This window comes from Varroa jacobsoni, unplaced genomic scaffold (genome assembly GCF_002532875.2).
Source record: "Varroa jacobsoni isolate VJ856 unplaced genomic scaffold, vjacob_1.0 contig01942, whole genome shotgun sequence".
In the NCBI taxonomy this organism is placed as follows: Eukaryota; Metazoa; Arthropoda; class Arachnida; order Mesostigmata; family Varroidae; genus Varroa; species Varroa jacobsoni.
The window spans coordinates 1-15,377 of record NW_019214724.1 but is presented as its reverse complement, the minus strand read 5'-3'; the positions used below and the strand labels follow the sequence as shown (position 1 = coordinate 15,377).

At 39.1% G+C, this 15,377-nt stretch overlaps 1 protein-coding gene across 3 annotated transcripts; it reads left to right on the top strand.

Moving 5' to 3' along the window:
• Positions 1-34: 34 nt before the first annotated feature.
• LOC111272285 (uncharacterized) lies at positions 35-15,010 on the top strand. 3 transcript variants are annotated; one of them, XM_022853647.2, is made up of 21 exons: positions 35-427; positions 1,418-1,583; positions 1,890-2,039; positions 2,229-2,415; positions 3,232-3,326; positions 3,679-3,756; positions 4,886-4,965; positions 5,317-5,466; positions 5,812-5,941; positions 6,736-6,858; positions 7,321-7,446; positions 7,695-7,877; positions 9,474-9,562; positions 9,669-9,797; positions 10,986-11,067; positions 11,338-11,582; positions 12,102-12,216; positions 12,505-12,676; positions 12,937-13,056; positions 13,881-14,117; positions 14,588-15,010. In XM_022853647.2, the coding sequence occupies exons 2-21, from the start codon at positions 1,458-1,460 to the stop codon at positions 14,698-14,700; spliced, it is 2,730 nt and encodes a 909-aa protein (XP_022709382.1). In that variant the 5' UTR covers positions 35-427; positions 1,418-1,457; the 3' UTR covers positions 14,701-15,010. The 3 variants fall into 3 exon arrangements, with proteins under 3 accessions (XP_022709382.1, XP_022709383.1, XP_022709384.1); XM_022853648.2 differs by lacking the exon at positions 6,736-6,858 and having other exon boundaries at positions 40-427; XM_022853649.2 differs by lacking the exons at positions 6,736-6,858; positions 7,321-7,446 and having other exon boundaries at positions 42-427.
• Positions 15,011-15,377: the final 367 nt, after the last annotated feature.

Sequence of the window (15,377 nt, the reverse complement as noted above, 5' to 3'; positions counted from 1 at the left end):
GTTTGACTGAAAGCTTTAAACAGTGTCCAAATATAATTTTACAAGTTAGCGTCGTGTCCGTCATAGTTACAACGGCGACATATCTTTGGAACGAATCATATCAGCAGTCAGCGTCAATATTTGGGGGTCGTCAGCGTTCATTTTCGCTGTTCTTTAGCGTCTTTGGAAGTGTAGGCACATTGGCTTCCATTTTATCAAGCTCCCTTTAACTTAAACCACTGCAAGAGCTGCTTGACTAACTCGTCTGCGGCAAAAACGGCACTTCTTTGGATCTAAACCCGTATGGTAACACAAAATTGTGGAAATCGTGTTGACTGTTGTGTTATTGGCTAGATGGACATCGGGATTTACATTTGATTGGGTCGTGGCTGTATGCCCTGAAGTACTGCTGTTCCGATCGAGACCTCCTTTTAACCTTCTGCAAGGAGTAAGTCGCTAGTGTAAGACATTAGCTTAATCGTAGTGAGATACGGTAAATTGGCAAGATACGCACTGTTGTAATAGAGATATACATGAGTTGTCGATTTACTAACATCGAGATAGAGACCGGAAGCGCATCGAAATGCCCATCAAGATGAAATCCTTCTATGGAAACTATTAGTTATTTAGGCCATCACATTCGTAATTTATTAAGCTAGGCTTTTTTGCTCATTCAAACACAAATATAAACATAAAATAAATAAAAATGAATATTTAATTAATAAGCACTGTTGGACGTTTATGGAAATAGAGTGTGGTTTTTAATGTAAATTGGGGCGTATATTGGGGGTTCACTTGCTCGGTAGCGTTTACAGAGCATTCGTCGTAATAGGTTTGGCAAGTTGACGTCTATTACGCTTGTTTTGCCCATTGGAACTACGTATTTCTTCATTACGATAAACTGACTTACGCTGCATGCTAGAATTATGTCAACGAGTACATCAAACAAAGGTTGCTAGCTCATTGGTTATAGTATCGCAAACGTAACAAAGCCGAAAATAATTCAGACAGTTCCAGAACAGTGACGTATAATAGCTCTCTCGGATGGTTCAAATTTTATTCGTAGGGAAACCCTTGACTATATTCTGGAAGAATATTTGAAAACAGGGTGTTCTAATACTTGCGCATTAATATCAGGTTAACGCTTCTGTTTTTCCCTTTCTAAATTGATCGAAAGCCCTATTTGCATCGCAAATAGCACGAGAAGATAATAACATGGTAATCGTGTTGTAGTAATAAACCCACCCATGGAGTTTGAAAACCTATATATACCGTATTTCTTACAGTTTTCGTGAACCAATTATCCTACCATTGTTAGCTATAAGACATACAATATCATACTGGACAAATAGGAAACAAGTTACCGCATAACTGAGTCGCTAAATAAGTATTCAGGAGACTTACATACTAGAAGCTTTTGTTTATGATTTACATCTAGCGGCTTACTACACGACTGAGCTTCACGGACAAGATCACAAATGCGGTTAACAAATAAAGAGCTTGACGCACTTGTATTGCATCAAGCTGGCGTGGTTGCTCAGAAAAGACTAGCCCGTGGTCTCAAGCTAAACCACCCCGAAGCTGTAGCGCTGATTGCCTCTCAGGTAAAAACACTCAAGTGAATGATCTTTTAACCTTTCGATGGGCATCCTTTCCTTCAACTGCTATGTGTGCAGTTCGCGCTTGCAGTCGTCTAATCAAAGTATTAGAAATTAAATTTAACAAATAAACCATCAACTTCCCCTTACAAAATGGTAATAAATAAAATCAGCCATTTCGCGAACTGCATTTTAGGAATTGCTGTGTTTGACGAAATTGAAGCATGAACGCTTTTAATATTTACTGGCATTTATGTAGCAAGTACTACATATATTTTAGCTTTTTTTAATGGAAGATTGCGTTACGTTCAGGTGCAAGAATTTGCACGTGATGGTCTAAGCGTCGCTGAGACGACGGCTAGGGGGAGCCGTATTCTAGGAAGAAACCACGTTATGCCAGGTGTGGCAGAAATGATACACGAATTATCCATTGAGGCCTGCTTCGATGATGGAACCAAATTGGTAAGTTGCTTTTAGACTTTCGCAAAACACGAATTTTTAATATACTTTTATTATTTTGTTTTCTATCGTATTCGAAACTGTATGATGGGTAACTTGGGGGGTTTAGCGTACCCGTAGCTAGCCAATCCCATCATAGTTCCAAAACCTTGACAAACTGGTCAAAGCTGCATGCTTTTCTCTTATTCTCAGGTGTGTCTTAATTACCCCATTACCGAGGCCAGGCTGCCATTTGATTTGGCACTCTATGGAAGCTTTATTCAAAAGTCTGCGTTGGGCATTTCGATGGAAGATACAGAATTACAGGAATCGGAGATTGAAGGGGAGTCGGTGAATCCGCAAGATAACACTGAAAATGGGCATGATATATTCAAACCCGGTTAGTGATGAAAGGAACTTTATTTGTTTGAAGAGTTTCTCAACTTCCAAGTGACACTATTGTCTACTAAACGATTTCTATTTGATGCGCAGTAAGATTTTATATTGTTTTTTTAATATTCGATGATAACTTCGGCATGAATGTACGATAGTGCGCTCGAGGAGGCTGCGTACTTTTAGTCTTGATACGTACGTTGAATAATATGTAGATACGGGCCGCCAGTCATCTGGCATTTGAGGGAAGAACGCGATCGACTAAAAGTTTAACAAAGAACCTCTGTAACGTTGTCGCAGAAATATGGTGGTCGCTTTTCTGTAGCCAAAGAACGTAACTAGGAAAATCCCAACTTGATGTTGGTGGTGTCAATCCATAATGATTGACACCGACCGCTCGATGTAACCTGTCATGAAAGTACCTGTAAGAGGTAACGTGCACCTGCCAATGTTTTTTTACTAAGCTTTACACTCAAAGAAACATCGCCCTACCCGTTGCGAACTGGCAAAGATTCCTACCGTGATCTCTAACTCTAGCGCTTAAGGCAATATCTCCGATCCGCCTTAAAGAGCTCCTGCGTTTTGAGGCGGATAACCTCCTTCTATTCGAAGCACACACCGCTGTACATTACGATTATATTCACCATATCCACTATAGCAACGGTTTGCTTTTTGGCTTTTGTGTCTGCAATAAGGGTATTAATTAACATATTTATATCTTACTGTATCAAAACGAACACTTGGCACTAAAACGGTCTCATTGAAAGAATAGCTATACAAATAAATAAAATTCCTATGTATGCCCAAAACAAATTGATTTCAGGTGAGGTTCTTACCGATGATACATCCCTTGTACTCAACGAAGGCCGCCTTAAGCGAGAGCTAAGAGTTACCAGTGTCTGCGACAGACCTATCCAGGTATTTAAACCGCTTTTCGACTATAAATGAAATGTACCGTTTAATTGTACACAATGATTTGTTGAAACATCTGTGACTATAGTGGATTTTGGTACAGACCGACATAGACTGGTGAGTAATGGGCATGCATGCGATCATCGTGGGTTCAGATCTCAGCGTTAGGAGCTGGTTAACATATGATTGCCAAATCGTGTTTGTGGGTTTGTTAAAGAAACCCTAGATAATGTCAGCAAGATTTACCCCTTACTAGGAGAGAATGCTTGATGCTATACCTAAAGAACTAATACTGATAATTTGTTGACACAATAGAAAAAGTTGTTACCCCAATACCTCCTTCTTTTTATTTCGGTAGATTGGGTCGCACTTCCCGTTCATCGAAGCCAATCCCAATCTTATTTTCGACCGTGCCGTAGCTTATGGAATGCGCCTGGTAAGTTTACACAAATTAAGATTAACGTTATGAAAATGAATGGAGTGTTACGTCTAGTGTTGGCGTTGACTATCATTTTAGACGGCGCGCTCCCAGCGCAAAATGGAGCATGCATGCATTTAACAGAAATTCATTTGATTTCCCTTCATACTGATCATGATACACCTTTATATACATTTATTCAATACGTTAGCCTCCGTAGCTAAGTGCCCTATGCGAACTACGAACTGTCGCTGTTGCCTTACCTAGGAAACACTACCTAGCAGACAATTGTTCTCTCCTTTAGTAGACGAATCAGAAAGAACGCTTTGTCTCGAAGCATAGGGCTTTTGGTGTGACGTTAACGAGGTGCCTTCACTAGAAGGTGTACATGAAGCGCATATGAAATGCCGAAGTGATAATTTGGTAAAACTGAAATTTGAATCAGCGCTGGCCGCATACTCACGGCAACAGTGACAAATGTCCCTAGATTTTACCTATACATAGCTATCATTAAAGGCCGAACTGGTGTTAAAAGGGACGCAATTGGCCAAAATTTTTTTTTCCGAATCTCTATGTGGGAACGCTTTTGTGATACTACTGGCTATTCTAGAACACAGACAAGATATATGTCACTCGTGAAAAGCTGTATGATTCTGGACAACTATATCGACCCTGCAGAGTCGAGGTATGCTGGTTCTAGACCTGCGCCAAGAAAAAACATGGGTCCAAGGGGCTTAAATTTTTCTTATAATTTAGCCACCACGCACCAAAAACTACAATGTGGCGGCTATGTTCTATCTAAAAGACGATATGGACAAACACTACTTACTGACATAACATCTCACGTAATTGCTGCCCAATCAGATATTTTAATTATAATACATATGCATACTTTTATCAGGAGTGCGTGGGACCTCAGGTTTGACAATACACCAGCGGCTACATTTTTTTAAACTCTATAGGCGCTGATTTAAATGTATCGTAGTAATTGACTGGTCTGATAAAACGCCAGCGCTGGCCGTAACACTCCAAGCATTTAGGCGTTTATTGGTATTAACGGTGAGGTATGTCCCGTATGTCTGTAGTTTTTTTGGTTTATCTATCATTTAACGTTGGCTAAAGAAGCTTAAGCTAAATTAAACCGCAGGACATACCCTCCGGGATGTCTGTTCGATTCGAGCCAGGCGATACGAAGAGGATCCGTCTTGTTGAACTGGCCGGAAACAAGTAAGTATCAAATCCAATTTGCCTTTGAAAATAACATACTTTTATTATGACGAACTCTGAGCAATTTATTGACTTCGACTAAGCTCCAGGTAAACGTGGTTTCGTTACATGATACAGAAAAAACAATCGCAGTTTTTGTTGGGATACCGATTATGTCACTCTACATGTCTTCATATAGTCGGCGGTATTTTCTAAATCTTTAATATTGCTGAAGTGAATGATAAATAAATCCTGAAGTACCCTTCAAGTAAACCAGCGAATAATTTCTTAAAAGATCATACTGCAAGTGGTTTTATCGGGTCTAATAAGTCTTAGAGAAAAGTACTTTCATGGGTTTTCCATCGACTTCAGAAGAATCTATGGAGGAAACAACATTTCACTAGGTCCTCTTAGCGACGAACGTTTATCGTGTGCCCTGGATACGGTCCACGTGCATGGGTTTCGTAACGCAAACGAGAAGGCAGCCAGAGAACCGATCGACGTGCCGCTAGAGATGAAACGGTGACCTTTTATATAATTCGAAATTCTTCTTCAATTTCAACAGTATTCAGTTCATAATCATGAATTTGTTAGGCATCACTTCAAAATTTTCTCCCTTAATAACAGATTGCTTTTTAACTGAATACAAAAACAGACAATCTAAAAGACTGAATAGGCTCAGTCAAAAAGCAAACGTAATGTATATCCAATCCATTAAAAGTTTAAATGTGCAAGTTAGAAATTTCGCAATTTTCATTTTATTATTTATTTACGCTTTATGAAAATATATTTCTTTAAAAGATTAGTAATTTCTTTATTTTACATTAACCTCTAGCTATGGATAATTTGTGTTCCCTGCCATAATAGACATGCCTACGCAGAAAATTATGGACCGTCAGCTGGAGACCGAGTTCGACTGGGCGATACGAACCTCTTTATAAAGGTGGAATCGGACACAGGGTCATATGGCGATGAAGTGAAATTTGGAGGCGGCAAGGTAACTTCGAATTAGCTTTGTTTCTTTAGGTATTTATATTACGTCTGTACGATCGTGCAATGGTAACAGGTTCGATTACTACACGATAAGAACACGGTTTCGAATGCGGGCATGAACACTTTTTGTTTTATCCTAGAAACCAACCGTTTAAAGCAATGCTCAACGTAGGTGATACTTGACGCAAAAAAAGGAACAAATGTTTGATGCACTGCGAAGTCGAAACGTGCTTTAGATGTTTGTCTCACGCAGCGTTTTAGTAGGTAACGGGTCTGTCTGTATATTTAGGAGTATTTAAGTTTTGAACTGAGCCTTGGAGCACGCCTATTTGCTTCGAACCAGAGAGCAGCCACTTTCTGAAGTAATGTTTACGCGGTCTCGAACATGAAACCTGAAACAATTACTATATATGTTTGTTACAATGTATTTACGCCTAATAAAGACTCGCAGGACACAGGACTCGAAGACTTTTATAATAATTAGGCCTTGTTTATTAGCTAGGCTGTTTTCAGAGCAGTAGCTGTAGTGCTAGCGAAACTCACACGGCACACACACAAAAGATACAACATTATCTGTGTTTTTAATCAGACTTTCTTCTGCGATGCTTCATGGCCACCGAAATGCGTTATGGATATCTTGATAATTAAACTGTCAAGTACACTTAACCTAGTATAAAAAGAAATGTATATTTTAACAATATAATTGTGCTTATCCTTACACGAATTTTAACAAAATATATGGACTCAAGTAAGTGTATTTAGTATCGTATGGAATAATCGATATTTTGGAATGTGCAGGAAACTGAAAAAGCGTTTTGCACCTTTGATCCTATGAGTCCTGATAGCCTGTCAGAAATTTCTGAAACAACTGCGCCATCTTTTTTACAACAGCCGCATTCATTCATGCCTCATTCTAAAATTGTAGGTAGGTGCATTAATATAATGAATATAATATAATATCATTATCTTTGCTGGTATAAACAAGACGTGTACTTTACGACAAGTGTGACTGAATAAATAAACATTTTCTTTAGTTTGTTTATGTGACAGTGTTGAAGGTCCACGCAACTACCTTACGTATTGCATATTGCAGAATGTTAAGAATACTCACAAATTACCAACCTTAAAGATCGTTTTCGTGATTTGTTAACTCATTGGTTGAAATCTACGCGATCCGAACTGCTGCAAATGATGTTATATTGCTTCCAGTTTTTAAAATAAATTCTATATATCGAACAGTCGTATTATGTGAACCATTACAGTAACGCCATGTTTATTTTTTTCCTAACCATTGAGCAGTATAGGTGACAACCTTAAGCAGTAAATAGCTGAACTTAGTGTGAGAGGCGGAAAACAATAATTAGGTAATCCTATATTTGCAAGGTTATTAGGGACGGCATGGGCCAGGCTGTAGGGTACAATAGCGATCGTACACTCGACCTTGTCCTGACAAATGCCCTTATCATCGACGCAGTATCTGGAATAATCAAAGCGGATATTGGTATCAAGGTAATCATTTTTATAAGCGGTTTCTACGAACGATACTACAACAATGAGCCTACACCGTCGAAGTGATACAAGCTCCGGCTTCAAATCTAAATAAATAAAATGTAGGCTCATAACAGTGTTATGTCATGCGTTATTATTTGATAACCTTCTGAAAATATCCCTACTTGATTTAAGGCAATCAATGTTCATTGAAGCTAAAAATTTGATGTGCTTTATTTATGCTATAAATCGATATCTGTTGAGTACAGAACAATCAAATCATCGGGATTGGAAAAGCGGGTAACCCAGACATTATGCCAAATGTGAACCCTCTTCTCGTGATCGGCGCGGGCACTGAAGTTGTGGCAGCTGAAGGAATGATTATCACAGCAGGCGCCATTGATTGCCACGTCCATTATATCTGTCCACAGCTCATTGAACAAGCTCTCCAAGTGAGTGTGAACATGTAAAAAATATGGAAAAACTAGTCTGGTATGTTCCTAGTCCGTCAAGGAGAGATCATGTACCATCTATCTTCACTTGTTTTGTTCATAGGTAATATTTTAGCACAAATATAAAACGTGAACAGATTCGGAATTGTTCAGTGTCAGTCCGTACCATTCCACGTAGATTTCTCGGTCAGCGAAGCTGGCACAGAGCATTCGTACTAGAGGTATGGATGTAACAGCGTCTGTGGTGCGTATTTTTACAAACAGCAGGAAGATTTCAAGAATGCTGTGCTCAAGTAGAGATAAAACCAAATGCATAGTACTGAAGGCTACGACTGCGCTGTTTTTCTCTACGTCACACTATTCAAGGGAGCCGTCCTTTTACGTGAGGCTAGGTGATATCCCTCACAGTGGCGTTCCGTGACGTACAGAAATGCAGCTCTCGGCTGAGATTCATTAGTACATACGGTACGATGAAAGCCATGTGCTGCGCAAGGGAACACCACATGTGAATTCTTTGCCTGTGGTTCCTTTTGTGCAGTATAGAGCTAATGGCTAACAATTCATGGTCGACTTCAACCATTTGTGCCTCTCGTTGTCGAATAGATTCTAAGTAAGCTGGCGTTTTTGATAAGTCAAACAGGTGTTGGTGATTTTCGACAAATAGTTGGGTATCCGTTAGCAAATATATGTAGACATTATAACTGAGCGTATGCAGGCCCAGTGCTCTCCTGAGAAAAAGAGGCTTCACGCGGTCCAATCTAAATATTTTGACTTCTCTGGGATTATCCTATATGAGTTTGATACCATTTAAGGCCACTGGTGCGAGGTTACTATTGAGAAAGCGTATCGCCAGATTTAAAGAGAGATAACTTTTCATACATAATCGTTACTAGCGTTTTTCTAACGTGTTCTGTTATCGCTCGGTGTAACGAGTCCCGTGCCAGAACAAAATCAGGCTTAAAAACCAAAAATAGTTCATGCATTTCAAGGGTGACGGATGTTATTTGCTGCTGGTGGCCGTACTTTTTGGAATTGCATGGCTTCGATCTTGTCCAAGTTAATTTATAGGCGAGGTTCGTTACATTTTGGTCAAGGCTAACCAATGTCTATTGAACCTCAAAGCGACCTGTTACGTAAATCGAAATTATCATAAACATACGCTTTGACAGTTTTGGGCTTACCGATCATGGTGCTTGGGAGATCTTTCAGGAGAACTGATAGCGGCAAGGTGTTGAAGTTATGGTCCTGGGCCATTTCTGTCATCTGTTGCAGAGCGTTTACTTTCCTACGCCATTGTGCGTTGTAAGGGGGTACTCCTGCAAAATCGAAGCGGTGAACTGTGTGAGCTTTTAAGAACTTCCTGCCCTGATGAACTTAACCGAAATGCAGACGCTCATGATTTTGTCAAATGCTGTTTTAAAAGCAACAAATGCAACATATATAAGCTGTTTGGTAGCCCTTGTATTAATCCTGTTTTGGCAAGCAGTCGTAGACAACTTGCTTCTATGCAAGCCGCGTCGTTCCACTGGGATAGCTTAAATCATCAGTGACATAAGATAGAACATCAGAGTACCATTTAGCTTGTTCACATTTTAGAGTGGAGTAACTACGCTAATTGGTGGAGGCACTGGACCAACCCAAGGGACTCGAGCCACCACATGTACGCCAGGACCTAACAATATAAGGTAATGCAACTCCCAGTTGCAGACTTTTTGAGTTTATTTAAGGTGCCTTAGCAAAGACCTTTTTGTTTGTTTAGAGCATAAAAAAATTGCGTGATATCAATTTCAGAAATATGTTCGAAAGTTGTGACGTATTCCCTGTCAATATTGGCTTTACTGGAAAGGGAAATTGTTCTTCTATAAATCCGGAGACGCTCGCGCCCGAACTCGAAGACCAGATTCGAGCTGGAGCTATGGGGTATGTGCTTCCTTGTTGATTCTTGAAATTTCACGTCCAAGCCTTTTATTGGCTTTGCTTCCGCTGTTGGGTCTAAGCAAACATCGTATGACTGGGCTGTTTCATGGTTCCTAAAACGCTGGAAACAGCAACCTTTGCTGTATTACTTTGTACATTTTGGCACATTCTACAACCCGGTCTTACTTGGTTACTCGTCGCTTCAATAAATTACTTTCGTTCCACATTTATTACTGTGATGGATTTTAGCATATGGTATATATACTGTATTAAAAGTACGGATTTGATGTTGTATGTCTCATGCTTTCAAAGAGCGAGATAAACCACGATACTCTTGACCCGTAGGCCTCACCTTAAAAAGTTTGTAAATGAGTGGGCTTCTGCGGTAAGACCTCGCCGTTTGGAAGTTACAGTTAACACATTTCGAAACCTTAGTATTTTCTCGGATCGCATTGAATCGCAAAATCGAGATATACCAAGAAAGTCAACCCCTTCCGTATATTTTAATACTCTTCCCGAAAAAAATCAGCCAATTGTCCTTTGGAATAGGTAACTTTGCCAAAAAAAAGCCTGTTATTTTTCAAAATAGGTGAATGTGATAGGCACAATTCTAGAATTTTAAGCTATGTCGAGAACAAGATCTTAATCGGATTTTGTGGAGGCTTTTTGCGACCTCTGTGTAGAAGTCTTTAAGAAATATGGTGTGACACACACACCTCTTTGGAGGTCACTTCTGAGCCATAACAGTAACTAATTTTCTCGCAAGGACTCCAAAATAAATCTGCTTTTTTTATGCATAAAATTCTATATATATATATATATATATATGAATTCATACGACCCGAGAAAAGCAAGGAAACAAAACAACTTGACGTCGTTTTTAGAAATATAACTATAATCATTGAGTGGTTAATACAGGAGAATGGTTATGATAGAGCATGCCAGCACTTTGGAAGCACCGGTGAGTTGCACCATGAAAAATTAAATGAGAGGACTACATGTCATGTATGTCGGTCCTTTGCTGCGCGAAATTATTATGGCATTATGTCACTTCCATGAAATGATATGACTGCATTTAAATTGCCAACTAATGCAATTCTTAGCAATAGATTCTGCTAATTTGTACAATCCGTCAACATCAGTGTTGTTGTGACGCTGTCCTTTTTATGTCTGATGATTTTTCTATTGTAGATTAAAACTTCACGAGGACTGGGGGACAACGCCTTCGGCTATTGACTCCTGTCTTCGTGTTGCCGAAAAACACGACATCCAGGCATGTGTGGACCGAAAACAGGACGATCGTACCAATCTTTCAAATAAAAATTACGTTTCATGCCATTGCATTTTTATTTATGCGTTTCAATGATTTTATTACCGTTTTATATGATATCAGAAAACTACGAAATCGGTTGTGCGTTATCATTTTCACCAGCATCCGATGGTATTGCAGTTAAAATTGAGCTATCTGTCACTGTTTAGTCCGTTTTCTAAAACTAAGACGATATTCAACGTGCTAACGAATTACAGTCACAATCGTACACAGGTGATGATACATACAGATACCTTGAACGAAGCGGGCTGTGTAGAGGATACGTTACGGGCTTTTCGTGATCGCACCGTTCACGCCTATCACGCAGAAGGTGCTGGCGGAGGACACGCTCCTGATTTACTTCGTGTGTGCGGTGAAAAGCATATCATTCCTTCATCGACGAATCCCACACGGCCATACACCGTCAACACTATGGACGAAGTCATTGATATGCTAATGATTTGTCATCATCTGGACAAGTGTGTCTACGGCATTACTGTTGCAAGTTCTACTATAGTAGGGTTACTATGCGCTGTATGATTCTCTACCTAGCATTTTTTCGATCTGCTATTACCTGCATAAACCTTGGCAAAGGTGCCGATCGTGTCAATACAACCATACTTTTGAGCTAACCCTATTATAACTAATCATATCGCCAAATTACTCGAACACAAAGCGTGTAGATACGTTGTCTCCACAGAGTCAAATTTATTATAGGGTTGCTCGTTGTCGACCATGATGCTGCGCATACAAAAACGTTTAATTACGAAATGTACGTGTTTCTTAAAAGTTTATTCGGCAGACGCCAAAGAGCTCAACGTTTATTTGACTTTATTCGACGGAACCAATACTGAGCGAAGAGAAATTACTTTGCGTTTCAGTGCGGAATGGCCACTGGTTATCCGTGAGTCTCTTTTAAAAACCAAACTTGTTTTGTATCTTGAAAGAAAATGAATGCACTCGCACCCTTTAGTGAAAACTTATTCTTTCCTCATTAGGAATATTCGGGAAGATCTAGCATTTGCAGAGTCTCGCATGCGTGCAGAAACTGTATCCGCTGAGGACATACTTCATGATTTGGGAGCCATTTCACTGTTCACTTCCGACAGTCAGGTAAATTGGTTAACTATAATAATTTTTCGATGGGTCTCCTGATTAGACGTTTGTCTATTTAAACGTTTCGTTAATTTCAAGGTGTTATATGCACTAGGAAAATATTGTATTCTTATATTATAAGAAGACTATGATAATCTTCGTAGTGACAACTTTTAATTAAATATTTAACCCATTGCAGTTAGAATGGATTCATGAATGCTTTTTGGGGTAGTAATGGAAATTCTACTCTACCAAGTATTAAGACTGCCAAGTAAATAGTTTGACATGTGCACTCCACTCTGTCAGGCAATGGGCCGGATTGGAGAGACTGTTTGCCGGACATGGCAAACAGCCCACAAAATGAAGGAACAATATGGGCCTCTACCAGAAGATGCTGAAACAAATAGTGATAATTTCCGAGTCAAAAGATACATTGCTAAATACACGATAAATCCAGCGCGCGCACATGGAATAGCTGGTAAGTCCAATTCTAGCACAGATTGTATCTACTTGTTAGGGCTTACTCTAGGAGGATGGTAACCGCTAATGTCTGCACGGCTGTGGTGGCATAAATTATGAGTTTATTAGGTGTTCATCTCTAATCTAAAAAAGCGTAACATAAGATAGAAAACTACTGCGCATACTAATCATGCGTCAACTTGTATTGACGCCAAATTACGCATAAATCATTTTGTGTAATAAATCGGCTAAAAATGAGTCTGCTGTCTACTTCCATAGATTACGTGGGCAGTGTTGAAGAAGGCAAGTACGCGGATCTCGTTCTGTGGCATCCGGCATTTTTTGGAGTCAAACCGGAGCTTATAATCAAAGGAGGACAGATCGTCACGGCAAACATAGGTACAATTAGAGATTATGCATAAATTATTGAATAATTGTGCAACATAGCATTATAGTTAGAAACACATTTGAAGTTGTTGTGACGTACCATCTTTTTAAAGATCACATTTGGTGCAATAATCTACGGTTCAATTTGGATAGAGTAAAGCCGGATTATTTCAACTGACATGAAATTCAAGCTGAAAAAAGCTTTATTACTCAAACCAAATTTCTACGTATGAATACAAAATTCTATTTCATGTCGTCAGTTCAGAAGTGTCTCACGTCAGAAAGCTTGAACGTCTTAAATCTCGCAAGCCTGCATACTTGACTTTTGGAGCTTACTGACGTTCCAAAGGAACGGCGTGGTCTGGATGGCTAATACACATCTCTAGAAGTGCGTTGTTCAAAAAAGACCATTACTGTGTCACTCTAGCTCAAATCTCAGCGTTGGCAAAAATCAATACCTTAATAGATGATAATAGGATAATAAGAAGATAAAAAAAGAACAAAAATTTAAAAGTAATGGGGGCAAATCCTTAGTGCTAAGCCTAGCAATAGATTATCCCAAGAAGTTGTTTGCAAAAAAAAAGAAACGACTATAAATGTGCGAAAAAAATTTCAGCACTCAATATGCCGCTTTTATTCGGCTTTTTTTTGGCGATCAACATACCATCTGATTGCGAATCGCCTCTAATTCTTCTTCATAAGTGTAAAGAATGCAATACTTTAACAACAAACTACCAGCTTCTTTAAGTCTCATTGAGCGAATCGTGTCTACAGGACGACCCTTTCCAAGACCATAAAACATTTTATTTCATGTGCGGTTTTTGGAATATGTTCAGGCCCAGCAAACGCATCGATTCCAACGGCGGAACCTATGAATTTCCAACAAATGTTCGGATCATGTGGAACCGCCGTGACACGTAACTCTCTCTACTTCGTGTCGGAGGCGTCACTAACTGCGCCAACCGACATCCGAGCTTTGTACAGGGTTCGCAGAGAAATGAGGCCGGTAAAAGGGACACGCACGGTGAGCAAGCAGGATATGCTCTACAACAATTACGTGCCGCAAATAGCTGGTACGTTTTGTTTTGGGGTCTCTAATATTGTTATCTGCATGATACGCTAGTACGAAATTATAATAATCTCGATAGAATATAGCGATTTCAAAATAAACGACTTAATGTAACCGCACATGTTGCTGGAGCCACTGCAATGCAAATGCCAGTATATAGGTAAGGTGAAAATTATTGTAAATAAACTTACTTAATTTGTTGAATTGTTGAAAATGTTGAAGGAAACTTAAGGGTAATTTTCTAAGTGCGGTAACACGAACAAGGAACTATGCACAAAAGTAATCGGGAGTTCTCACCATTCTAGAGGCATAGCTTATGTCTAAAGGCAAGCCTTGATTTAAAAAAAAAAACCGTTTAGATGAGCACTGTGTTTAGTAAGTAAGGCAATTGTAGGGTAGGAACGGCGCCGTACCGTCGCAGCAGACGTTTAATTGGTTCATCTGATCTTATCAGTTGACTCTGCTTTGTTTCAGTGGACCCTGAGACTTATGAAGTGACCATAAAGAACGAAGATGGCGAAAAGCGTACACTGCAATGCGAACCAGCACAAAGTATACCCCTTGCTAGGAGATATCTATTTTTCTAAGCAACTGCATAAAAATAGTAGCCATATACATTCATCTTAAGTGCAGTTGCTAATCAGGTAATTAAGAGAAGAGTAAAGAGAAATGTAACAGTAATTGCGAGATAACGGGATTGTTAATTAGTACTCAACGTGAAGTTGTGCACGAATTGATAGAAGAACTTGAAAAAGCAAATATTACGAAGATAGATTAGAAAGGAGCCCTTAACTCAGACCTAAGATAAAATGAATTGGTAACCGGTACTTCTAAGATTATAATCTGATAATACTGGTAAAGGAATGTCGAAAAGAACAAAAAAGCTATATAAATTTAGTCTTCCTTGTCTTTATTGAAAGTAACAGTACATACTTTTCGTTGTTCAATTCTTGCTAGGGTTTGCAAAGTTGATGTGCAACTAAAATTGACTTCATGTATGTTGCCTTCACACACGTTCTAGCTTATCAATCACTTAGCTCGCGATTCATATAGCAGCAACCCGCTCAAAAAAGCAAGTAGATAAAGCGATAGTAATAACAATAAAGCGTTGTGTATTAATATATATATATATATATTAGATTCCAGATATTTAACGTTATCGCAATGGCTCTATATATATATACATATATATATATATAAATATATTATAAATGCTCGGAAAGCCTCAGGAATCCTGATCTGTGCTACTGTTGCGATATACAGA